This window comes from Microchirus variegatus (genome assembly GCF_963457635.1).
Source record: "Microchirus variegatus genome assembly, chromosome: 9".
NCBI lineage: Eukaryota > Metazoa > Chordata > Actinopteri > Pleuronectiformes > Soleidae > Microchirus > Microchirus variegatus.
In genome coordinates, this window is record NC_139810.1 from 3,874,120 (window position 1) to 3,899,829 (window position 25,710).

General features: G+C 41.8%; 3 protein-coding genes across 3 annotated transcripts; all 3 read right to left on the minus strand.

The window, feature by feature from the left end:
• Nucleotides 1-260: 260 nt before the first annotated feature.
• Nucleotides 261-6,240, minus strand: LOC310931606 (ADP-ribosylation factor-like protein 8A). The gene is made up of 7 exons (XM_083894807.1): nt 5,832-6,240; nt 5,183-5,263; nt 4,986-5,059; nt 3,873-3,966; nt 3,667-3,734; nt 3,136-3,206; nt 261-1,980 (listed from the first exon to the last, which is right to left on the minus strand). The coding sequence occupies exons 1-7, from the start codon at nt 5,952-5,954 to the stop codon at nt 1,928-1,930; spliced, it is 564 nt and encodes a 187-aa protein (XP_083750933.1). The 5' UTR covers nt 5,955-6,240; the 3' UTR covers nt 261-1,927.
• Nucleotides 6,241-6,962: 722 nt separating this feature from the next.
• LOC310931604 (tyrosine-protein phosphatase non-receptor type 7-like) lies at nt 6,963-11,854 on the minus strand (the record flags this gene model as incomplete). Its single annotated transcript, XM_083894805.1, has 10 exons — nt 6,963-7,078; nt 7,500-7,584; nt 8,577-8,690; nt 8,854-9,047; nt 9,163-9,363; nt 9,459-9,596; nt 10,400-10,479; nt 10,601-10,685; nt 11,267-11,447; nt 11,748-11,854. 10 exons carry the CDS (start codon nt 11,852-11,854, stop codon nt 7,001-7,003), a joined length of 1,263 nt encoding a protein of 420 aa, XP_083750931.1. The 3' UTR covers nt 6,963-7,000.
• A 4,687-nt stretch (nt 11,855-16,541) lies between these two features.
• LOC310931601 (cyclin-dependent kinase 16-like) lies at nt 16,542-25,530 on the minus strand. The gene is made up of 17 exons (XM_083894802.1): nt 25,412-25,530; nt 24,276-24,470; nt 24,036-24,173; nt 22,908-23,026; nt 22,654-22,782; nt 22,492-22,548; nt 22,239-22,353; nt 21,705-21,799; nt 21,531-21,593; nt 21,249-21,372; nt 20,305-20,425; nt 20,111-20,208; nt 19,826-19,931; nt 19,699-19,741; nt 19,502-19,592; nt 19,334-19,411; nt 16,542-18,835 (listed from the first exon to the last, which is right to left on the minus strand). The coding sequence occupies exons 2-17, from the start codon at nt 24,397-24,399 to the stop codon at nt 18,798-18,800; spliced, it is 1,539 nt and encodes a 512-aa protein (XP_083750928.1). The 5' UTR covers nt 24,400-24,470; nt 25,412-25,530; the 3' UTR covers nt 16,542-18,797.
• Between the last annotated feature and the right edge of the window lie 180 nt (nt 25,531-25,710).

Genomic DNA, 25,710 nt, shown 5'->3' on the forward strand with positions numbered 1-25,710 from the left:
ACACACAAGTTTTTTTTGTGTTCTCATTTAAAGTGGAGAAAAAAACCAAATCTGAAATATTCTTCCAGATTTAAAAAAGAAAATGCATTTCCTTTGTCCAGTAGGGGGCAACCTTTTTTCTTTCTTTTTTTACCTATCATGATATTGTGTGTGTTCGTCAGTAGAAGGTCCTGACATGAGAGAGAAAATGATCGACAGGTGTCGATTAAAACAGACATAAACGTCTTGATTTTTAAATAAAAACTTTTTAATATGCGGGTTTTGAACGAGTCACACGCGACCAATGACGTTTCTGCGTTTAATACCACATGACGATGTAAACACTGCAGCCTGATCATGTGACGGCTCTGGTCCAATCACTGACTTACGTCCCAGCGTCCAGAGAAAAGTCATCACATCAACAAACAACATTAAAAAAAAAAAAAACAATAATAATAACAACAATAACAATAATAATAATAATATAAAACAAATAAAAGGCTTCGTACAGAGACTTCAGTCCTTCTGTAGTTGAACGTACCACTTCATTAAATCTGGTTATTAACATTATTTTCATCATTAATATCTTACAAAAACAAAATCAACAGTGCAATAAGAAGATCTGAATCCCTCGCTCAGGACGAGAGACACAGAGAGAGGGAGGGAGAGAGAGAGAAAATAAAGAACAGGAAGGACAGAAGGAGGACAAGCAGTTTACAACAGAGGAGGGAGGAGGTGGAGGCGGAGCTTCTCAGGGTTATATCGGTGAAAAGATGGACGGATGAAGTGGAGGAATGAAGTAAAAGAGGAATAAAAGGGAGAGGAAGTGAGGTGAAAAAACTGAGGGAAGAAGATCCACAAAACAGCCCCAGCTAACAGCTAACTGGGCTAAATGCTTACAGCTAACTGACCTAACTGAGCTAAAAGCCTCCAGCTAACTTAACCAACAGCCTCAGCTAAAATAGCTGGAAGCATCAGCAAACTGAACTAACAACTCATTTAGCTGGCGCCTATTCACTTAGTTGGCTAGAGCCTAACAGCCACCAGCTAACAGCCTCCAGCTAACTGAGCTAACAGCCTCTGGCTAACTGAGCTAAAGGCCAAAGCTAACTTAGCCAACAGCCTCAGTTAAATCAGTGTCAGCTAACTGAACTACCACCTCATTTGGCAAGAGCCTTTTAGCTTAGCCAGCTGGAGCCTAACAGCTTCCAGCTAACTCTGCTAACTTCACTCCACCTCACAATGCTAAATGGCTCTAGCTAACAGGCTAACGGTGCGTTTTTCTGCCGATTAAACTAAAAAACTAAAACATTTATTTGTGGCATTTATGATCATGATGACGATAAAACTGTTATTTAATTTTATGTTTATTTATTGTAATAAAAAAAAAAAGGATGCACTGATACCAACTTCCTGTTTTCATAAACGACACAAATCTGCTCACGAGAGACTTTTGGTTTAAAAATGGTGACATTCGTATTTTTGCAGATTGTGAACACCACTGACCCGATCACTGTTAATACTGTTAATAATGACGGTTACCATTTAATTCATAAAAACAATCAGAGTCAGAGATGTTTCACCAGCAGAGGGCGCTCATCATCGCCGCTGCTCCGATCTTTCGTAGAAAAATTTAGCTCGTTATTAAAAAAATCATCAGGAAAACGTAGATTTTACGTTAAACGATTGTTTTATGTTGAACAAAACTTCTGCGGTATCAGTGCATATGCGGGGGAGGGGGGGGGGGGGGTAACGAGGGGGCGGGGTAATAATGAGGGGGTGGGGAAGGGTGGGGAGGGGTTTAAATGAGAGGAAAGAGAGGGATTAGTTTGGGGTTAGGAAGTTTAGGGTCATGTGACGTGTGTTAGGGATGAAGTTGATCAAAGAGAGAGGATGTGTTAAGTTTGGTGGGGGCGTGGCCAGTTCGGTTAGGGGCGTGTCTCTGCTCTCAGGAACTCCTCTTAGTCCTGGAGTGTTGGATCAACCACTGGAGGGTGATGTCTGCAGAGAGAGGCACAGACAGGAAGTGTGTGTGTGTGTGTGTGTGAGTGAGAGACAAAATGTCAAAATAAAAGTATTTGCAGCTTACGAAATGAAAAAGTGTATTTGACCAACAAATTTACCAGTAAAACTACTACTCTCAGATGATTTTAGTTCAGTTTTTCTAAAAATATATAATATATACAGAAAAAATATAAATAATATATAAATATATAAAACTATGTTTTAATTTCATACAGTTTTTGGTTTTAAAAACAAATTACAAATTCTGTTCGATGCTCCATTCATTTCAAATTTGAGTTGTACTTCAATAGAACACTGGCAGCCACAGATGTCCATGTGTCTGCTGCCATCTAGTGGCCCGTGTTTTCAGGTCAGTGTAAATTAAAACAAATGAACGGATGAAAACGTGTGGATTTTTGAAAAATAAAAACAGGTTTTGATCAAGTCACACGCAACCAATGACATTTGTGCACGTCATACATCACATCGACACACGTGTCCCTCAAACCCTTTGAATTTTGGGATTAACTGCAGTGATGTGGTTTCACAAACTAGTCGCTAAATACACCAGACTCCTGAGATTTGAACCACTTCCTTTGGAAAACGTTGCAGATTAACGCGTCTTTTCAGGATTTTTAAGTCTTTTTAACTTTAATCTACAGTTGGACATTGTTAGGTTTGCAGTCTCGGTTAACTGAGCTAAAAGCCAAAGCTGACTTAGCCAACAGCCTCAGGTAAATCAGCGTCAGCTAACTGAACTAACACCTTATTTAGCAAGAGCCTTTTAGCATAGTGAGCTGGAGCCGAACAGCCTCCAGCTGACTTTGCTCCACCTCACAATGCTAAATGGCTCCAGCTAACAGGCTAACCTGTCGTTTTTCTGCCCACTAAAGTAAAATACAAAAACATATATTTGTGGCAGTTTATGATGACGATAAAACAGTTCTTTTTGGATCTTGAGATGTGTGTGTGTGTGTGCGCAAAAAGTACATTTGAAGTAATAATATGGTAAAAGACCTTTAAAGTAAATTTTCTATGCTTTTGTTTTTATTTAAAAAAGACCAGAAACCCAAGTTCCCTGTTTGTCAGTGAAGACTGACAGTCCCCTCTCTGCTAGGTAAACGTGTATGTGTGTGTGTGTGTGTGTGTTACCGATGTTGTCTTTCTCCTTGCAGGAGATGGAGTAGCAGCAGATCTCTCTGTCCTGGATCGCCGACAGGTTCCTGATGAAATAACGCAGACGGGAGAACGTAAACACACGTAAACCAACTCAAACGTAGGTTTGCGGCAGGAGCTTCGTTACAGAGGCATCACGGTTCCTTTAGCACAGATGTTCAGTTCTGCCATTTTTAGACCTGTTAATTTAATTTAGTCCAGGATCATTCTGCTGATGACCTGTTTCATGATCGTCAAGATAATCTGGATTTATTTAGATTTTACGGCCGTAGAATTGTCAGAAAAGGTTAAATTAGTGGGTTCAGTAGATAGTTTTTTAATTTTCTCAATATCGCTAACAGTCTAGGAGATACGGTAATGAACGACAGGATGCTAACAGAAGCGTTAACGTTCATATTCTACATCAGTTTTGATTGAAAATACTGTATATAACGGCACGGCACAGCACAGCAGACATGAAAAATGTATGAAAATGGAAAAATGTGTCACTGAAGAGCACAAACTCACATCCTCTCTATGAGTTCCTTCTCATCCAGAGCTCCTGGCAGGTCCCTCTTATTACCCAGAACCAGAACCTACACAGACACACACACACACACACACATTAGATAAAGGTTCAGGTTTTTAGTTTTTCTTGGACTTGGTTCTGGTCTCAGTGGTTCTGATCTCAGTGGTTCTGAACTAAGTGGTTCTGGTGATTGTGTGGTTCTTACAGGAATCCCCTGCAGCTGAGGTTTGTCCAGCAGGTTGTGGAGTTCGTTCTTAGAGGCTTCGATTTTCTCTGGATCGGCTGCGTCCACCATGTAACTGAAACCAGAAGAAGACGAATGTAAAAAATGTTTTTAACTTCACACTGTAGAGAGTTTTAGAGAGAGCGAGAGAAAACAGATCACTTCTCTTTTCATTTTTTTTTTAAAGAAATTGACACGTCGTGTTTTTAAAGTGCGGCTGCAATGAGGGTTTTGTCACAGTGTGTTCAACTATTTTAGCCACTTGTAAAATCTACAATAGTTAGCAATACAAAGAGAAAATCAGTGATTTTAGCTCGCGGGGACACAGGAGCTGCTGGTCTACTGCTGCCTCGTGTGGTCACTTTGTGTCACTGAGGTCAATCTGAACAAAGTTCTTCAAATGCTGAAGTGACAAAATCAGACATTTGAACTTAGTGATGGAGGCAGCAGTGGATCAACAACTCCTGTGTCTCTGTGATGTTATAATCACTGATTTTCTCTATGGACTTTGGTGTGGGAGAGTGAGTGGTTTACAAACTTCAGTTTCCTGTTGGAAAACCAACCCAAAAACAGCCTAATGCGAGAAATCTAAATATATTCTGCTTCCACACTGTATTTAAAGGTATATTTCCACTGTTAGACAGCCTTTTCAAACAGGAAACTGAAGTTTGTAAACCACTCACTCTCCCACACCAAAGTCCATAGAGAAAATCAGTGATTTTAACATCACGGCACATAAGAGTTGTTGATCCACTGCTGTCTCCATCAATAAGTTAAAATGTCTTATTTTGTAACTTCCCAGTACTTTGTTGTACTTGTACTTTGTGCAGATTGACCTCAGTGACACAAAGTGACCACACGAGGCAGCAGTAGACCAGCAGCACCTGTGTCCCCGCGAACAAAAATCACTGATTTCCTCTACGGACTTTGGTGTGGTGCGTTTACAAACGTCAGTTTCACTGGTGGCGCGACTTCCCTCCATTTATTTCTCTCTCGCTCATCGTTGTCGGCCATCTTTCTTAGACTGGACAGAAGCGTCGCGGCGACTAGTTTCAGTCGCAGTAATCTCAGTTCAGGAAGCGGACACTAACTTACACAATAGCGCTGACTCCTCGGCAGTAACGCTCCCACATGCTCCTGAAGCGAGGCTGACCGCCGATGTCCCACAGCTACACAGAGAGAGAGAAAACTTCAGTTTACACGGGAATTAAACAGCGAAAACAGGAAAGGGTTAAAAACAGTCATTGATTATATTGATTATTCATATCAGACAGCACAAGTGAACGGCCGACCTTGATGGTGACGTTGCCTTTGGTGATTTTCCTCATGTTGAATCCAACTGTGGGAATCATGTCTTCACTGAACTGTCCAGACTGAAAAACACACACACACACACAGTTCAACTTTGAGATGTGGAGAACACTCATAAAATAGAGTTGTGTTCATGACATTGACATCTACCAACAGACAGGAGGTAGGACATTTTAGCTGTACAGTTGTAGAGAAATGTCAAGTTAAAAGTCTAACAGTTGCACTTTTTACTTGAGAAAAATCTGAACTTTGAGATGTAAGAAAAGCGAACATTTCCATTCATTCTGAAAGATTGATAAAACTGTGCTCAGGACATTGACATGTAATAGGATACAGGGAATCAGAATGTATTGATTTTTGTACTGTACAGTGTTAGAGAATTTTCAAGTTAAAAGTCCCACATTTGCACTGTTCGGTTGATTTAAAGGCTCCGTGTTGAGAATTCGCTTCAGTCTATGAGCAAACACCGAGTGTGAAAATAAACTAAAGCTAAATCCAATCACTGATGAAGACGGTGTCTCTGTGACCTCATCATCCTCATCCCCATCACTGCAGGGTAACAATGGACGGAGCCCAGATGAAAGAGCTGTCGTTAGCACATCTGTTAGCGGCTACATGAGCTCAGCTTACCGCTATCACGTTCACGAAGGTGGTCTTCCCGGAGTACTGCAGTCCCACCAGCGTCAGCTCCATCTCCTCCTTCCAGAACAGAGCTTTGAACCAGTCCAGTAGTTTGTTGATGAGCGCTATCATCTTTGCGTCGTCTCGCGGCTGATGCTAATGCTAAAGCTAAGGGTAGCTGCTGCTGCTGTTGCGGCGGATAGGTGGCTATGCTAGCTAGCTAGCTGGCTAACGCCCCGGCGGTCCTGTTGTTTTTTTCGTTATTTCCGAACGTTGTCAGTCACAGATAGAGTCGGTGACGGTAACGGAACACCGAACAGCACCGACTGAGTGTGGCGGAACCGACGAACAGCTCGAATGACTCGGTGTTTTCTGGCGTTAATGTCCGCTCTGTGTTTTCAGCGACGTTCATTTAGCTACGCCTTTTTTCGATCGCTGAAGCGTCAAGACGACTAAGAGGATGACGCGCGGCGCATCCGGTGCAACCCGTCAAAATAAAACTCTGACTGAACCTCCCATCTTTTTAAAATTTACAATCAAATAATAAAGATTCTACATAAACGAACCATATATGTGTGTGTATATTGATTCGAAACAATACATTATACGCAATGTATGTTTGTTCTGCGAATAATTCGTTTATAACGGTCGTGTTGTTGTTGTTGTGTCAGGCCGGAAGTCACTCTGCTTCCTGTTTGAGTGGGTGGGGTTGATGCGTGAAACAGAAGAGATGCAGAAACAAGAGGAGACACAAACGTCGATTTGTCTGAACTCTGCCCCCTAGCGTACACACACACACACACACACACACACAGGTTACATTAACACGTTTTTATTTGAAAACTGCATTTTTACAATCAGTGACACAAAGTGACCACACGAGGCAGTAGTAGACAGCAGCTCCTGTGTTCCTGCAAACTCACATTCCTGGTGAAATGTATATTGTATATTTAAATACATGTACATGAGGTTTTACCTCGAATAACTTTTTTATTTGATTTGATTTGATCAGATATTAACACTGGAGGTGAGATTTTTAAGAAATACTTGGTTGTTTAAGGGTTCAAACATCTGAGACACAATGTTCTGGTTCTCTGGAACTAACCAGAACTGGTGCTGGACTCATTTGTTCCAGGTTCTGTTGGTTTTGAGGTTCCATTGGAACGTTCTGGTCAGCATCAGTTCCTCTGCTTCTGTGTGTTGTCCAGCTGAAGGTTCTGTAAGTGTGTGCTGAGCTGCTGGTTCTGGTTCTGCTCCTGAAGAGAAAACAGAGTTATGGTCGGTCTCTAACAAACAATTATCAATGTGGCAACTTCACGAAAAAAGAGCAAGTTAGACAGACTTTTCCAACAGGAAACTAAAGTCTGTAAACCATTTTTTAAGTCAAGTCAAATTACGGTCATGTCAACTAAAGTAAGGCTTAAGTTAAGTCAAGTCAACTTAAGGTTAAGTTAAGTCAACCTAATCTAAGTTAAGTTTAAGTTAAGTTAAGTCCACTTAAGTTAAGTCAAGTTAACTTAGGTTAAGGTAAGGTTAAGTCAAGTTAACCCAAGTCAAGTTAAATTTAAGTCAAGTCCACTTAAGATAGGTTAAGTCAAGCCAAGTCGTTAAGGTTAAGTCAACCTAATCTAAGTTAAGGTTAAGTTAAGTCCACTTCGGTTAGGTTAAGTGAATCACCTGCTGGTGTTGTAGCTGACAACTGAACTGGGCCAGTATCGAGTACAAGAACTGGTACTGTTCTGTGGTCTGGATCATACCACCTCTGCAGGGGGGAGGACAGGTGTAAACCAGGTGTGATACAGGTGTAAACCAATTATGATACAGGTGTAAACCGGGCGTGATACAGGTGTGATACATGTGTGATACAGGTGTGATACAGGTGTAAACCAGGTGTGATATAGATGTGATACAGGTGTGATACAGATGTGATACAGGTGTAAACCAGGTGTGATACAGATGTGATACAGGTGTGATACAGATGTGATACAGGTGTAAACCAGGTGTAAACCAGGTGTAAACCAGGTGTGCTACAGATGTGATACAGGTGTGATACAGGTGTGATACAGATGTAATACAGGCGTAAACCAGGTGTGATACAGATGTGATAAAGGTGTGTTACAGGTGTGTTACAGGTGTGTTACAGGTGTAAACCAGGTGTGATACAGGTGTAAACCAGGTGTAAACCAGGTGTAAACCAGGTGTAAACCAGGTGTGATACAAGTGTAAACCAGGTGTAAACCAGGTGTAAACCAGGTGTAAACCAGGTGTAAACCAGGTGTAAACCAGGTGTAAACCAGGTGTGATACAGGTGTAAACCAGGTGTGATACAAGTGTAAACCAGGTGTAAACCAGGTGTGATACAGATGTGATAAAGGTGTGTTACAGGTGTAAACCAGGTGTGATACAAGTGTAAACCAGGTGTAAACCAGGTGTGATACAGATGTGATAAAGGTGTGTTACAGGTGTGTTACAGGTGTGTTACAGGTGTAAACCAGGTGTGATACAGGTGTAAACCAGGTGTGATACAGGTGTAAACCAGGTGTGATACAAGTGTAAACCAGGTGTAAACCAGGTGTGATACAGGTGTAAACCAGGTGTGATACAAGTGTAAACCAGGTGTAAACCAGGTGTAAACCAGGTGTAAACCAGGTGTGATACAGATGTGATACAGGTGTAAACCAGGTGTGAACCAGGTGTGAACCAGGTGTGAACCAGGTGTGATACAGGTGACAGTGTGGGCGTCGTCTGTCTCACCTGTCCAGTCGTAGCTGACACACTGTCTCCAGAACGTCCACCTGAGCTGTTTCTCTGAGCTGCTCCACACAAATACTGCTGGCTATAAAACAACCTGTCCTACCTATACCTGCACTGAGGAGAGGAAGCAAGGGGAGAAAACAGGGAGAGGAAACAAGGAGGCAAGACGAGGAAAGGAGGGAAGGAGGGGAGAAGGTGAATTGCTTAACACTAAGCACATTTACAACAACAATTTTAGTGTTTGATAATCACGTTAATTTTCTCTGGAAAACACAACCTGCAGTGGACGATGATTGGTCCAGGGCCGGGGGCGGGGCCTGTGGTCGGCCGAGAGTCCGGCAGTAGGCGGGACTTCCTGTACGACTCCACCTCCTCCACCAACCTCAGCAGAGGAGCAGTGCATTGTGGGATGTGGTGGTCGGGCCAAGAGGTGAACCAGTAATGTCTGACCGGACGACGCTCGGAACCCAGCTACACACACACACGCGCACACACACACACACACACACACACACACACATTTAACATGATGTTTTTTGGTGTCTCATGATAAAGTCTAATGATGATGATGATGTAATGTCTGAACCTGGATCTCCATGTCGGTGATGGTGAACCCGTCCTTCTCTCGACTCTCTCTCACTCTGAGGAGGAACCTCCCGAACTGACTCCTCTCTCCATCCTCGTCTCCTTGCCTCCTCTCTCCCTCCTCGTCTCCTTGCCTCCTCTCCTCGTCCCTCACCTTCACCCTCCTCCTCCTCCTCAGCTGAGGCCAGTACACCTCACACTTCTGCAAACAACACCAAACGTTTACCTCTGTGACCTCCTGACCGCCACCACGGGAGCACGGTCTGGCGAGGTCAAAGGTGGGCGGAGCCTGCTCACCTCATTGTTCTCCTTCAGTCTGGTCACCATGACGATGACGCTGCTCCTCTCCTGCCACACCATGTCCCAGAAGTCGCCCACAGTGTGCACCATCGGCCCCTGGGTGGCGATGTAGGCGCGCGGTGTCCCTTTGTAACCCTGAGAGCGAGAGGATCCACACGCAACAAACGTCATGTGATTACTACAGGTGGCGCTAACACGTCAAGACAGTGATGTGTGACTGGAGGATTTTTCGCTGTCGCATTGTTTCGTTTCAAATGAATTTAAAGGGACAGTGTATTGTTTTAGTTGCTAGCATTAGCAAAGTAAATAACATTTGCCCGCCCTAAACCCCTGCTGATGTTAGCAACTTTGCTAGCGTTAGCAAAGTTGCTAAAGTTAACTTAACTTGATGTGACACATTACAAAAAAGCTGATGGTGCCCCTTTTGTCTAGAAGAAACACACACACACACACACACACACACAGGGTGGTTTGCCAGGGGGTGGTCCTCACAAGCATAGAAAGACAAGAGCACACACGCACGGCTGCATAGTGACAGGAGTGCGTGGGTCGGGGTGAGAAGGGAAGAGATAGGAACGTGTCACTTCCTCCCTCACTTCCTGTGGTTTTCCTGGTTGTCAGACTCCCACACTGACAAATTGACAGCTCAACACAAACACACACACACACACACACACACACACATATGTCACAATCTCGCAACTGACGCGTCGTTGTCGTTGTCAGTTTTTGTTCCGTTAATCTTCAGCTCACAGCTGTTTCTGATCCGACCGCCTCTGTTAAACATTAACGTCCATATTTAACGTTTATTTATAGAACTCGATATCTCTGGCGTTCCTCAGGGATCTGTACTCGATCCCCTTCTCTTGTGTTTTTAAAAATTCCCTTCTGGGTGGAGCTATAGTGGGATACGCCCCCAATATGAAATAAGTTCTGACCCTAATGTAGTTGGCGTTGATGTAGCGATCTGGCCCCGCCTCCTCGTCCAGGCTCCTCAGACTCACGCGACTCTCCGGATCTAAACGGTTAAGAAACAACAACAACAACAAAGAGCTGTGATTGATAAACAGGGGCGGAGACAGTGATTCTTGTGTCTCTGCTGAGGACATGAGGACAGGTGAGACAGGTGAGACACTGACTGGGCAGGATGGTCTTATATCTGTCCTTCATCATGTGTCCGGGGACGTCGAGCTCTGCGGCGCTCACAAAGTTGGGCGGGATCTTCTGTGGAGGAGACGGGGACGAGACGCATGGTGAAACAAACACACCTCGTCTCGTGTACGACTCGGCGTTAAGAGCAAACTTTTGACATGTTTTGGTTTTGTGCTGTTATAATATACAATTACTGTAATGCACTATGACTGTAGCTAATGCTAAATGTAGCCTAAAACCATGCTGTTTGTACAGTTAGCATTAGCCTGACTGGAGAAGTCACCCAACTCTAACATTCACTTCTTCGTCTATGTGGTGTAGCAATTTTGCTAACATTTACTAGGCTTATGCTGCTAATGCTAGCTTGCTAACTTTGCGTTTGCTAACTTTTGCAAAGTTTCATGCTGACAAAGATCATATCGTTAACAAAAAGTGTTAACATCATTAATGTTAGCAACGGTTAATAATAATGATGCTAACGTGAGCTGCTTTGCTAGTAAGTAAGCAAATTTGCTAATGCTTACACATAGTTGTTAGCAACATTTGCTATCAACTATTATCAACAAAGACTAACAGAAAGAATTAGCAGCAGAAGATAATGACTAATGTTAGCCTCTGCCAAGAGGAAAACATCGCAGATGTTCATGTTTTACCTGATACTCGTCGTTGAGCGCGCGCGTGTCGGCGGCGGCGTGCTGCAGCAGTGTGTGCGTGAGCGGCCTGGACGAGGTGTGGAGCAGCTGAAGCCACACCTCCTTCGGGGTGGAGACAGAGCACACAGGCTCCACCCCCAGAGTGCTCACATCCAATAGCAGGGACAGGTTAGAGCCACGCCTACAAGAAGTGACCACACACGTGATTCAGACATAATACTCACATATACAACAGGAAACGGACGTTTGTAAACCGCTCACTCTCCCACACCAAAGTCCATAGAGAAAATCAGTGATTTTAACATCACAGCACACAGGAGTTGTTGATCCACTGCTGCCTCCAACACTGACACAAAGTGACCACACGAGGCAGCAGCGGACCAGCAGCTCCTGTGTCCCCCCCGCGAGCTAAAATTACAGATTTTCTCTATGGACTTTGGTGTGGCAGAGTGAGCGGTTTACACAGACACAAACACTTCACCTCTCCTGCAGGCGGACCGAGGCCTTGCGAGGGGGCGTGGTCATTGGTGGGGGCGTGGTCGGCTCCTCCACAGGTGGCGAGCCCGAGTGCACTGCTGTCGTACTCATGGTGTGGGAGTGTGTGTGTGTGTGTGTGTGTGTGTGTGTGTGTGTGTGTGTGTGTGTGTGTGTGTGTGTGTGTGTGTTGCTCTCAGGTTTTCGTCACATCACTCTGTCGACACGAGACACAGATGTTACCATGGTTACTCGGTCAGCGACGGCGTCCCGCAGGGCTCATACCTCGGCGCTGACGGACGTCTGCTCTGTAAGTTCTCCGTCGTCCGTCCACGTCGCTTCTTCTTCTTTGCTGGCGTTGGATCGGAGGTGACACTTCCTGTCAGCGTCTGTGCCAGTTTCTGTAAAAAACAGAAACTCTGATCTCACACACACACACACACACACACTGAAGGAAGTGTGTGTGTGTGTGTGTGTGTGAGTTTATTTCTACAGAAGTTTCATTCTGAAACGTTTCAGTGTGACTCCATCGGAAAGACAGTTTCCTCATATCAGGAAATCAGAGCACACCCACACACACACACACACGCACATGCACACACACACACACACACACACACACACACACACACACACACACACACACACACACACACACACACACACACACACACACACACACACACACTGAGCATCACCCCTGTGTCCAGCAGGGGGACAAAGGTCAAGTGGACAAAGGTCAACTTTACACCTGCCATCAAAGGATTAAAGGGCAATTCTGGTATTTTACAATCTCGGCCCTGTGTTTACTGAGTTTACGTGAAGAGTACGGTGGCCTGGAAGTGGCCAAAAGAGACGTGAACCAGTGACCATCTCTCTTCACACACGACAGTCGGTCAGTCAGCCGATCTTATACCACTGGCGCAGCTTCCTTTTCGGCTTTCAAAATAAGAGCCACTGACTTTGCCTTTATACGACGTCTTATATCAAACTGTAAAATAAGGTTATTTTATTGTCACTCCTTTATGAATCTTAATGCCAAAAAAATAAAACAATTTAAATTAACGAATGACGGCGATCAATAAAAACATCCGGGATTCGATGACAATTACACACACACACACACACACACACACACAGGATACAGTAATAAATGTATTGATCAGTTTTTTTTTATCAGTGATTGTTTTCTTTCCAGAAAGGTGATCGTCTGTGAGAAGAGGCAAGAAGAAACAAGTGTGTGTGTGTGTGTGTGTGTGTGTGTGTGTGTGTGTGTGTGTGTGTGTGTGTGTGTGTGTGTGTGTGTGTGTGTGTGTGTGAGAGAGAGAGTGAAGGATGGCAGGTGAGGTGGAGGAAAGAAAAAGAAGAAGAAGAAGAAGAAGAAAACACATGACAAGACTCGTCCTGTTGTTTTAACCGTTACGACTCTGAGAGAGAGAGCGAGAGAGAGAGAGAGAGAATGAAAAGATAGACGGATGATGAAAGAGTGAAAGATGCTCCAGGCGTCGATTATTAACACACTGAAAACAGCTGCTCATGAATCACTCAACACACACACACACACACACACACACACACACACACACACACACACACACACACACACACACACACACACACACACACACACACACACACACACAATAATATCATATTCTCAGATATAACTTCATAAAAACAGTGGAAGAAAAAAAGTGATCTAAACTTCTGTGGTGTGTGTGTGTGTGTGTGCGCACCTGTCCATTCACTCGTCTCTCAGGTCGTCAAGTTTTCCCGTCCCTCTCCTTACGTCCCGTCTCCTCCTCCTCCTCCTCCTGTCTTCTTTCAGGTCCTCGTCTCTTTTGTCTCTTCTTCTTCCTTCTCTCTCTCTCTCTCTCTCTCTCTCTCTGTCTCTCTCTCTCTGTCTCTCTCTGTCTTTACTTCTACCTTCACTGCCACTTCCTCTTCTGTACCCGCCCACTCTCTCATTATCACACACACACACACACACACACACACACACTGGTGGAGCCCGTGGCGTGCAGTCTAAAGGGGGACCATAACCTTGGATGAGGGGAATAGAAAGTGTGTGTGTGTGTGTGTGTGTGTGTGTGTTATCTGTCATAAACACTGACCTTGTCAGGACCAGTGGTCCTCATCTCATGGAGACCTAAAACCTGGTCCTAATGAGTAAAGTTTGGGAGTAAAGATGAGATTTTTGTGGTTAGACTTAAGGTCCGTGAGTCAATGCAGCGTCCTGAGAAGAATAGCTGCACAAACCTGTGTGTGTGTGTGTGTGTGTGTGTGTGTGTGTGTGTCAGATGACCAGCAGCAGGGTTTGATTCCACCAGGACACAGAGTCAGTGATGAAGCTAACCTGCTAGCGTTATTCGCCGTTCGTCACCATAGAAATAAAGTGAACAGAGAGGATTCATCATCATCATCATCATCATCATCATCATCATCATCATCACCATCATCATCATGATCGTTTATATCTTTACATATCTTTACTTTGTTATTTATGTGTACTTTTACTCCACTACATCAGAAGAATAAGAGTTGGTATTATGGTCTGTCTTCATATAGAGCTTTTACAGTCTTGTTGAGCTGCTTTACACGACAGTTTTCACTCATTCACACGCTGCAACATGGGATTAATAGTATTTATTATCTTCAGATACAGTTGTTTATTATTTACATATAGTCATCTACATATACAGTAATTTATCATCTACATATACAGTAATTAATTATCTACATATTCATTTATAATCTATATATACAGTAATTTATCATCTACATATACAGTAATTTATTGTCTATATATACAGTAATTTATCATCTACATATACAGTAATTTATTGTTTATATATACAGTCATTTATAATCTACATATACAGTAATTTATCGTCTGCATATACAGTCATTTATTGTTTACATATACAGTCATTTATTGTTTATATATACAGTCATTTATAATCTATATATACAGTTATTTATCGTCTGCATATACAGTTATTTATTGTCAACATATACAGTAATTCATCATCTACATATACAGAAATGTATCATCTGCATATACAGTAATTTATTGTCAAAATATACAGTAATTTATTGTCTGCATATACAGTAATTTATCATCTACATATACAGTAATTTATCATCTGCATAAACAGTAATTTATTGTTTACATATACAGTAATTTATTGTCAACATATACAGTAATTTATCGTCTACATATACAGAAATGTATCATCTGCATATACAGTAATATATCATTTATATATACAGTTATTTATCATCCGCATATACAGTGATTTATAATTACCATATATAGTAATTTATCCTCTACATATACAGTAATTTATCCTCTACATATACAGTAATTTATTGTCAACATATACAGTAATTTATCGTCTACATATACAGTAATTTATCGTGTACATATACAGTAATTTATCATTTACATAAACAGCAATTTATCGTCTACATATACAGTAATTTATCCTCCACATATACAGTAATTTATTGTCAACATATACAGTAATTTATTGTCTACATATACAGTAATTTATCCTCCACATATACAGTAATTTATCGTCTACATAAACAGAAATGTATCATCTGCATATACAGTAATTTATCGTCTACATATACAGAAATGTATCATCTGCATATACAGTAATTTATCGTCTACATATACAGAAATGTATCATCTGCATATACAGTAATTTATCATCTACATATACAGTAATTTATCATTTACATATACAGTAATTTATCGTCTACATATACAGTAATTTATCGTCTACATATACAGTAATTTATCATCTGCATATACAGTAATTTATCATTTACATATACAGTAATTTATTGTCTACATATACAGTAATTTATCGTCTACATATACAGTAATTTATTATTTACATATACAGTAATTTATTATTTACATATACAGTAATTTATTATTTACATATAAAGTAATTTATCATCTGCATATACAATAATTTATGGTCTGCATATACAGTAATTTATTATTTACATATAAAGTAATTTATCGTCCACATATACAATAATTTATGGTCTGCATATGCAGTAATTGATATTGTTTATATTCACTCAATGACGTGTTTTCAGCTTCTTTGTCTTGTGTTTTTAAATCACACCGAGTTATTAAACCAAATTTCCCTCGTGAGCCATGAAGTGACAACGACAGCGCAGCGTCTCACTGTCTCCAGCAGAGGCAGCGCTGCTCTCTTCAGTGTCCCCATGTGAAACTCTCTCATTAGTTTCTATGGAGACGCAGCTGACGGGCGGCTGCACAGTCACAGTGAAAACACTTTAAAACTCCCTCAGAGGAAACGTTCACTGATCAACGACACGCGGAGCGACTGTTTCCACAAACCACGAGCTGAGCCGCTGCGATGACGGCAGTTACTGACGGTTACCATGGAAACAGAGGTGAGGGGGACAGCATTAGTCTTCATTAACATGAAATTTTCATGAACAATTAGATTTTTGTTTGGTAAACTGCTGTTTTATTTGAATGTATTTTTATGTCACATCTTTTTTGTAAACCACTCACTCTCCCACACCAAAGTCCATAGAGAAAATCGGTGATTTTGGCTCGCGGGGACACAGGAGCTGCTGGTCTACTGCTGCCCTCGTGTGGTCACTTTGTGTCACTGAAGTAAATCTGAACTTAGTGATGGAGGCAGCAGTGGATCAACAACTTTGGTGTGGGAGAGTGAGAGTTCCTCTCCGGTCAGAGGCTAAACTGCGACGAAACTTTAATAAAATACACAAAAGACAAAAGTGATAATAAATAACTTTACTGTTTATTCATAATGTGATTTTATACGTGTAGTAAACAGTTATAGGATAAACTCTCTGCTCATCACGTCGCAGGTGGAAGGAAAACAAAAAATATGCATGGAAGTCATGTGGAGGAGAATTCCCATCATGCAGTGCAGTTTCATATTGCGGATAACTTTGGTATGTAAACAAAGCATGTACGTTCATTTACATAATCAAGAAAAAGAAAAATCAGCATCAGGATCCTTAAAACAAACGCACGTGTTTTATTCTGAAAGAGACAAATGTGATAAATACGATAAAACACCTCGACGTTATTATTCCTTAAAGTTGTTCTCTAAATATTTGCTTGTTGAATCAGTGTCGACAAATATTTACAGTCACTTCACATTAATGTCCATCAGCTGATCAGTGTCGGCCGACGCTAGTTTCACAGGAACGCAATAATACATTCACCTGACACTGTGACTCCGCCCCCTCAGTGACATCACTTCCTTCAACAACACAGCGCTCCACAATGACGATCGACAGGAAATATCCTTCCTCCCTTTAATTATTCTAAATATTTCACGTTCTATGGAAACACTTTTGTTTAGTTTTTCTGTAAAAATCGTTGTTGATCAGCATCAAGGAAAAAGTCTTAAATATGTCAAATATTTCAAGCATCTCGTACAAACATTTAACACTGTTATTGTTTTCTCCTCCATATTTTACTATTGCTAATGTTTATTCACATCGGAAATTTTATTTTGAAAAATATTAAAACTCATCTTGAAAAATACAAAAAAAAAAAACCTACGAAAATGTCTCGACGACAAAACTAAAAACTAAAAACAATAAATTAACTTATAAAAAAAAAAGATGTAAATAAAGTTTACAGATAAACAAACGCTCACTCTGTATTATGCTTATCCACACTAACTGTTAGCAATAGTAGCGTACACACGCTTGGGTTAACCGACAAATCCCTAACAACTGAAGATACTTGCTAATAGTAATACTGTATACACGCTAACAGTAGCGTACAGCATGGCTAACAGTAGCTTGGCACTGCACATATGCTAACAGAAGGCTACTGCATACAAGCTAACGGTAGTACACTACCGTATATGCCTTAACAGTTACATACTGGATAGCTATTAACAGTGGTATACAGTTCAGCTAACAGTAGTGCACTATGGTATGCTAACAGAAGGCTCCTGCACACATGCTAACAGTTGCATACTACTGCATACATGTAAACAGAAGGCTCCTGCATACATGCTAACAGTGGTATTCCACTGTACACATGCTAACAGAAGGCTCCTGCATGCTAACATTAGTATACTACTGTATACATCCAAACAGAAGTCTCCTGCATACATGCCAACAGTAGTATACTAATGTTAGCATGCTAACAGAAAGCTCCTGCATACTTGCCAACAGTAGTATACTAAGTTGGCAAGCTAACAGAGACTAATGCATATATGCTAAAACTAACATTAGTATGCCAACAGAAGGCTCCTGCATACATGATAACAGTAGTATACAGTACAGCTAACAGTAGTATAACAGTATTACTTACTACATGTCTACAGTCGTATACCACTGTATACATGCTAACAGAAGGCTCCTGCATACATGCTAACAGTCGCACACAGATGCAGGACAGCAGGAACTTCTTTCGTCCTTTCAAAAGAAAACACGTTTTAATAAACATGGCCATCATGTTCAGTCAGTCAAAGATGAGGTTACATGTTTCAGGCTAATCTCTTTTAACGTCCTGCATACATAAACACTGGTGAGCTAACGCTAACAAAAACAAAGAAACCAAAATCTCCACACTCACCTGTGACCTTTGACCTGGGTGAAAGTCTCTTAACAGTCATGTAGTGTTCACTGTAAGGTTAGCATTAGCTTTATAAATGTTGGACTGACATATTGATTGATTGATTGGTTGGTTGAGGTGTGTTGATGAAACAGGTGTCCTTTCATTCCAGGTATTGATCTGTTTCTTCCTGTTTTGTTTAAAAACGTGCAGCATTAGCGTCACAGCTGACTGTGATGTCATCGATGACATCACTGGTGCCTGTGCCGTAAAATGGAAGACAGAATTCACTCCATCAAGTGTTCATGTATCGCCTCTTCTGATTGGTCAGACAGAGGCAGCTTCTTCATCTTCTTCTTTTGTTTTAAAACTTCCTTTTAATCCAAAAAGATAAGAGTCATTATTTTTCAGTTTGTCGGTGTCCTGCAGAAGACCCCGCCCCCTATGGTGATGTCAGAAGAGAAGACTCCGCCTCCTGTTTGGGCTATTTGCTAAAGAGAAAGAGATTTTATTCAAAAGCTCTTTTCTCTGAATGTTATTATATTGTTGTGGTACGGTGGCCCTGAACACTCAACATGTGTGTTTGTGTGTGTGTTCTTGTACTTGTGGCATACTGAGGACCAGTGAGGGTTTTTAACCAACAAAGTGAGGTCATTTTTACGAAGTGAGGTAATTTTGGCCGGTCCTTCACTTTGTTTTAATTGAAATCACTTCCTTAGGTTGTAAACATGCTATACTCTGTTTTTAACAGGTCCTCAATTTGGTGCAAAAACCTGTTGTTCCACAAACTTTTTGCTCTGGGGCTACAACTGCAGACATGTTATGGTACTGCGCCCAGCATTTCTACATAGATGTCATTCATGAACGAGATATTTGTAATTGTGTTGATTTATAAAGTGGAAATGCTGGTCCTCACTTTGCCAGCATTTTTACCCGATCCTCAGTATGCAGCAAGTAAAAGAGTGTGTGTGTGTGTGTGTGTGTGTTACCTGGCTCAGGTGTTGCGGTCGCTCTCACGTTTTCTTTTTCCAGGTGAATCTCCTGATTCAGACTAAAGATGGAAGTGGCTGGAAAAAACAAAACAAAAACGATGCATTGGCGATTGGAAGCCAAACAGGAAATGACATCATAGGCAAGTCTGTGACTTCAAAACTTACTGTCAGGAAGTGACAACACTCTGTTTCCAAGGTTACTGAAATAACGATGATGAAGTGACTCCTCTGCAGAGACTCTCTTCTTCCCTTCAAACTGAAATTTACATAAAAAACAACAACAAAAAAAAAAACTTTATTGTCCAGTTACTGGTGAAACATTAGTGATGATGTCACATCCTGTATGTGATGCGTTCACTGACCTTTAGGAACTTTGACAACAAATCCACTCCTTCACTGCTGAGCCTGAACCACACACACACACACACACGTTTATTAATTTACTCAGTATAATGCTGTGTAGTATTGTTGTGTAGTGCTGTTGTGTACCTGGGCGTGTGGTGACTCAGCGTTTCTGCTCTGTACTGAGGGTAATTGTATGACACAAACTCGTCGTTTGCAGTAATCCCCGGCCATGTGCGCTCTGTCGGTGTTCCTGTGAACACACACATCAATCATAACATGGACAACAATATTCTGATTTTATAAACCAGATTAAAACAATAATCTGTTGTCAAAAGTTGTAAATATTCTTGCAAAAAGTAAAAAAACCATCACTTAATCTCTTCATCAGAATATGATCAGTAGTCATACATAACCATGTTATGAATTTACCGAGCAGTTTGAAGATGAAGTGAAGCTCCTCCTCCACCGTGGAACCAGGAAACAGAGGACGACCTGTCGCCATCTCATAGAAGATACAGCCCACGCCCCTGAGAGAGAGAGAGACACACACACACAGGTGAGTCATAGATGGGCAGTATCAGTACTACAGTAAGAGTACTACAGTGAGAGTACTCGGTGCTGACCACATGTCGATGTGAGTAGAATAGTCGGTGCTGCCCAGGAGAATGTCCGGCGGTCGATACCACAGCGTCACCACCTCGTTAGAGTACGTCTTTGTCGGGATCGACTTCGCTCGAGCCAAACCTGAAACAAATCATGTGACATCATCACTCTGTTGAGTCAGTAAAGTCAGAAAACTCAAGAGTAAAGTCAGGCTAAAGTCACAGTTAAGTTAAACTAAAGTCCAAGTAAATTCAGAGTAAAGCCAGAGAGTACACTCTTGGAGTAAATTCATGTAGTTTACTCTTGGAGTTGGAGTACACTCTTGGAATAAATTCTTGGCGTAATCTCTTGTAGTACACTCTTGGAGTAATCTATTGGAGTACACTCTTGGAGTAATCTATTGGAGTACACTCTTGGGAGTACACTCTTGGGAGTACACTCTTGGGAGTACACTCTTGGGAGTAAATTATTGGCATAATCTCTTAGAGTACACCCTTTGATTAAACTCTTGGAGTAATTTCTTGGAGTACACCCTTGGAGTAAATTATTGGCATAATCTTTTAGAGTACATCTCTTGGGGTACATTCTTATCAGTATCAGTAGTACAGTAAGAGTACTACAGTGAGTACTTATTGGGGTACACTCTTGGGAGTAAGCTCTTATCGTAATCTCTGTCATCTCACTCCTGGAGTAAACTGTTGTAGTAATCTCTTGTAGTACACTCTTGTAGTACACTCTTGGGAGTACTCTCTTGTAGTACTCTCTTGTAGTAAACTCTTGGAGTAAACTCTTGGAGTAAACTCTTGGAGTAAACTCTTGGAGTAAACTCTTGGAGTAAACTCTTGGAGTAATCTCTTGGAGTACACTCTTGGGAGTACACTCTTGGGAGTACACTCTTGGGAGTACACTCTTGGGAGTACACTCTTGGGAGTACACTCTTGTAATACAGCAGGAGTGAGCTCACCAAAGTCAGCCAGCTTGAGTTCTCCTCGTTCATTGATCAGCAGGTTCTGAGGTTTCAGGTCTCGGTGCAGAACTTTCCTGCGGTGACAGTACGACAGACCTCGGAGCAGCTGGAACAGAAACAGCTGAGAGAAGAAAAGAGGTAAAAGTACATCAATAGTAATCATCATCATCATCATCAACATCATCATCATCATCAACAAACGGTAGCAAAATACATATAATAAATGAATAACTATGATCACCGTTGTCAACAATAAACAAATAAATAAATCTTTCTCACTTTGACATTGTGAACATTGATCATGTTTCCACAGTCGTCCAGGTACTGTTTCAGATCTTTGTCCTGAAACACACACAGTGTTAGGGTTAGTCATAACATAAAACTGCTCAATTCTCAAGTCAAGTCTTTAAAAGGATAGGAATATGAGAATGTGTGTGTGTGTGTGTGTCTCACCAGGTACTCAAACACTAGTGTGAGTGACTTCTGCGTGTGGATGATGTCATGAAGCGTGACGATGTTGGCGTGTTTCAGATCCTTCAACAGAGACACTGAGGAACACAAACACACACACATTAATAAACACACACAGACTACAGAAGTACCACTCTATAGTACTACAGTATCATAGAGTGTAGAGGGTAATATTATAAAGTGACTGTTGATGCTGAATCTCAACATTGTCTTTATTCATGATCCTGGTTTTGAATAAAGTTTCATTAAAATTAACCTTCTCTGAGTAAAGTCAGAGTAAACTTAGAGTAAATTCAGAGTAAACTTAGAGTAAATTCAGAGTAAACTTAAGAGTAAACTTTTGAGTAAACTTAAGAGTAAACTTAAGAGTAAACTTTAGCGTAAACTTAAGAGTAAACTTTAGAGTAAATTCAGAGTAAGGCATAGAAAATTTCAGAGTAAAGTTAGAGTAGTTGCCGTTTGTGTATTGTCTTCGTTCATGATCCTGGTTTTAAATAAAGTTGAATTCAAATGAACCTTCTCTGATGGCTGTGCACGGAGCTCCTTCTTCATGTTCCAGTCGAATTTCCTTCAGCGCCACCAGGTTCTCCGTCAGTTTACTGCGACCTTTGTACACTGTGGCGTACGTTCCCTACGGACACACACACACACACACACAGGACAGACACAGTTCAGTGGACGCGGTACACAACTCATCACAGCGTGTCCCTTTAAGACACTGAACACAGTTTGTTTGTATGTAAACAAAGACCTAAATAAATGTCCTCACCTCTCCCAGCTTGTCCAGTTTGATGTAGGTTTCCAGTTTCCCAAAACCAATTTCTGACTGTAAACACAGAGACAGACGGAGGGGACAGGGTTAATAAAATATGTCTTCAAGAGACAAAACAGGAGGAGAAAAAAAAGGGTTTATAAAAACAGGAAGTAATACCAGAGACACTCTGCGGAGCCGCCTGCTGATTGGCTGCTCAAACAAAGACGGACCAATCATGTTAAACTTCTCCAGGTAATCGTCAGGAAGACGGATGTCAGCAGGTAACGAGAGACGCTTGTTTATGTCCTGAGGGACGGGGACGGAGACAGAGAGAATAATTGATCGACTCGATTCATTCATTAGAACATGGTGTGTGTGTGTGTGTGTGTTTGTTTCAGTGTGTGTGTGTGTTTCAGTGTGTGTGTGTTGACCTCAGTAGAAATCTTCTTGTTCCTCAGTCGGACTCTCACTGGACTCTGGACGTCGTCCGATGAAGACGCCGCGTCACTTTCTCCGTCTGAGCTCATCTTCATGTCCTCATGGACGATTTCTAAAAAATCAATCAATCAAATAAACTCTATATATGCAGGATTTGTACTGTGTAGTAGTGAGTATTACCTAGCCCGTTAGCATGGTTGCTCAGTATAGAATATTTGCAGTATTGGTATTGTGTAGTAGTAGTAGTAGTAGCGAGTATTACCTAGCCTGTTAGCTTAGTTGTACAGTACAGTATATTTGCTGTATTAGTACTGTGTAGTAGTAGTAGTGAGTATTACGTAGCCTGTTAGCGTGGTTGAACAGTACAGTATATTTGCAGTATTAGTACTTTGTAGTAGTAATAGTAGTAAGTATTACGTAGTCTGTTAGCATGGTTGTACAGTACAGTATATTTGCAGTATTAGTACTGTGTAGTAGTAGTAGTGAGTATTACCTAGCCTATTAGCCTGTTAGCGTAGTTGTACAGTACAGTAGATTTGCAGTTTTAGTACTATGTAGTAGTAGTAGTGGTAGTGAGTTTTATGTAGCCTGTTAGCGTGGTTGTACAGTACAGTATAATTGCAGTATTGGTACTGTGTAATAGTAGTGATTATTATGTAGCCTGTTAGCGCAGTTGTACAGTACTGTATATTTGCCATATTAGTACGATGTAGTAGCAGTAGTAGTAGTGAATATTACCTAGCCTGTTGGCGTGGTTGTACAGTACAGTAGATTAGTAGTATTAGTACTGTGTAGTAGTAGTAGTAGTGAGCATAACGTAGCCTGTTAGCGTGGTTGTTCAGTACAGTATATTAGCAGTAATAGTATTGTGTAGTAGTAGTAATGAGTATTATCTAGCCTGTTAGCGTGGTTGTTCAGTACAGTATATCAGGAGTATTAGTACTGTGTAGTAGTAGTAATGAATATTACCTACCCTGTTTGAGTAGTCGTTCACTACAGTATATTTGCAGTTTTAGTACTGTGTAGTAGTAGTAATGAATATTACCTAGCCTGTTTGAGTGGTCGTTCAGTACTGTATATTTGCAGTATTAGTACTGTGTAGTAGTAGCAGTGAGCATTACCTAGCCTGTTAGCGTGGTTGAGGTATGAGCTCAGACTTCGTCCGAGTCCTCGTGGTTTTCTGTACGACTGAAGAAGAGACTGAAGAGACGAGGATGAAGAGCGACCCTTCAAACCTCCGGACGAACGGACAGACACCTCTGAAGGGGCGGAGTCAAAGCAGCCAATCAGATCACAGATAAAGGTTTTCCCACTCTTACCGACAGCGCTGTAATCGATTCAGTTTAAAGTGTGTATGTCACCTGAATCACTGTGTGACGTCACTTCCTGGTTGATGGCGTCACTCCCTGTTCTGTCCCCTTCCCCAGCTCCACCCCTCCCGAGAGTGAGCGACAGCTGCCGCTTGATCTTCCTCATCCTCTCCATGAGGGGAGGGCGGGGAGGCAGAGGGGGGCGTGACGCCAAGGTGGGTTGGGCCGCCAGTCTGGAGGCCACGCCTACACAGGATAAATACAGGAATGCAAATGTCAATATCGCTGCTCCCCCCCCAAAAAAACCTATTCACTTTGTGTTTATTTGTGTTTACTGATGGTTCTCGCCGTCTAGTATCCTGTGGCTAATGCTAGGCTAATCATGTTCATAGTCGAGTGTGACATTTAATCCCACTTCCTGTCTTTGTTGCCACAGAATAAGTAAATAATGCACTGTTCGTTGCAATGTGCCCATTGTTGGGGTGTTCTGCACAAAACAGTCTATGTTTTGTCAGTGGTACAGTCTATGTTCTGTCAGTGATACAGTCTATGTTCTGTGTTTTCTCTGTGGTTCTGTCAGTGGTACAGTCTATGTTCTGTCAGTGGTGCAGTCTATGTTCTGTGTTTACTCTGTGGTTCTGTCAGTGGTACAGTCTATGTTCTGTCAGTGGTACTGTCAATGTTATGCGTTTTCTCCGTGGTTCTGTCTATGTTCTGTCAGTGGTACAGTCTATGTTATGTGTTTTCTCTGTGGTACAGTCTATGTTATGTGTTTTCTCTGTGGTACAGTCTAAGTTCTGTGTTTTCTCTGTGGTTCTGTCAGTGGTACAGTCTATGTCCTGTGTTCCCTCAGTGGTTCTGTCTATATTCTGCCAGTGGTACAGTCTATGTCCTGTGTTCTCCATGTTCTCTCAGTGGTTCTGTCTATGTTATGTGTTGTCTTTGGTTCTGTCCATGTCCGGTTTCCTCTCTCTTCATATTTCAGTGATAATAAATGAAAACGGGACCCGTCTATCTGCTGGTATGTGTATGTGTGTGTGTGTGTGTGTGTGTGTGTGTGTGTGTGTGTGTGTGTGAGTGTGTTATAAATAGCAGCGGCTTTAATCTCTGACGCCGTTGTTCCGTTAACGGCTCGTGCGTGTTTCTGTTTCCGGGTGTCTCGCGGCTCGGTGGTGACGGTCACTCACCGGGAGTCGTTGGCCCGGTCTGTCCCGGGTTTCCTGCGGCTCGGTTCAGTCTGACAGAATCTCGGTTCCCTGTGGCTCCCAGTAATCTGCCGCCATGTTGCTGCTGCCGCTGCTGCTGCTCGGCCCCGCCCCTACGGTACGTCCTGGTGGAGACGCCCACTGACGTCACAGCACGGCGTCCCCGGCACGTGCTCTAACCGCAGACCATTTAATTGTAATAAATACATGTTAATGTCATCATGAAACAGTTTATTATTGTTAACTATTAAATATAAAAGCAGAATTTATTTAATTTTAAT

Coding starts and splice junctions, on each gene's coding strand:
- LOC310931606 (XM_083894807.1), bottom strand. CDS start 5,954: ATGATAGCGCTCATCAACAAACTACTGGACTGGTTCAAAGCTCTGTTC. Junction 3,735..3,872: donor CTCAGCTGCAGGGGATTCCT/GTAAGAACCACA, acceptor GTGTCTGTGTAG/GTTCTGGTTCTGGGTAATAA. Junction 1,981..3,135: donor CAAGGAGAAAGACAACATCG/GTAACACACACA, acceptor CTCTCTCTGCAG/ACATCACCCTCCAGTGGTTG.
- LOC310931601 (XM_083894802.1), bottom strand. CDS start 24,399: ATGGAGAGGATGAGGAAGATCAAGCGGCAGCTGTCGCTCACTCTCGGG. Junction 21,373..21,530: donor TCAATGTTCACAATGTCAAA/GTGAGAAAGATT, acceptor TTCTTCTCTCAG/CTGTTTCTGTTCCAGCTGCT. Junction 18,836..19,333: donor GACCGCAACACCTGAGCCAG/GTAACACACACA, acceptor CTTTCTCTTTAG/CAAATAGCCCAAACAGGAGG.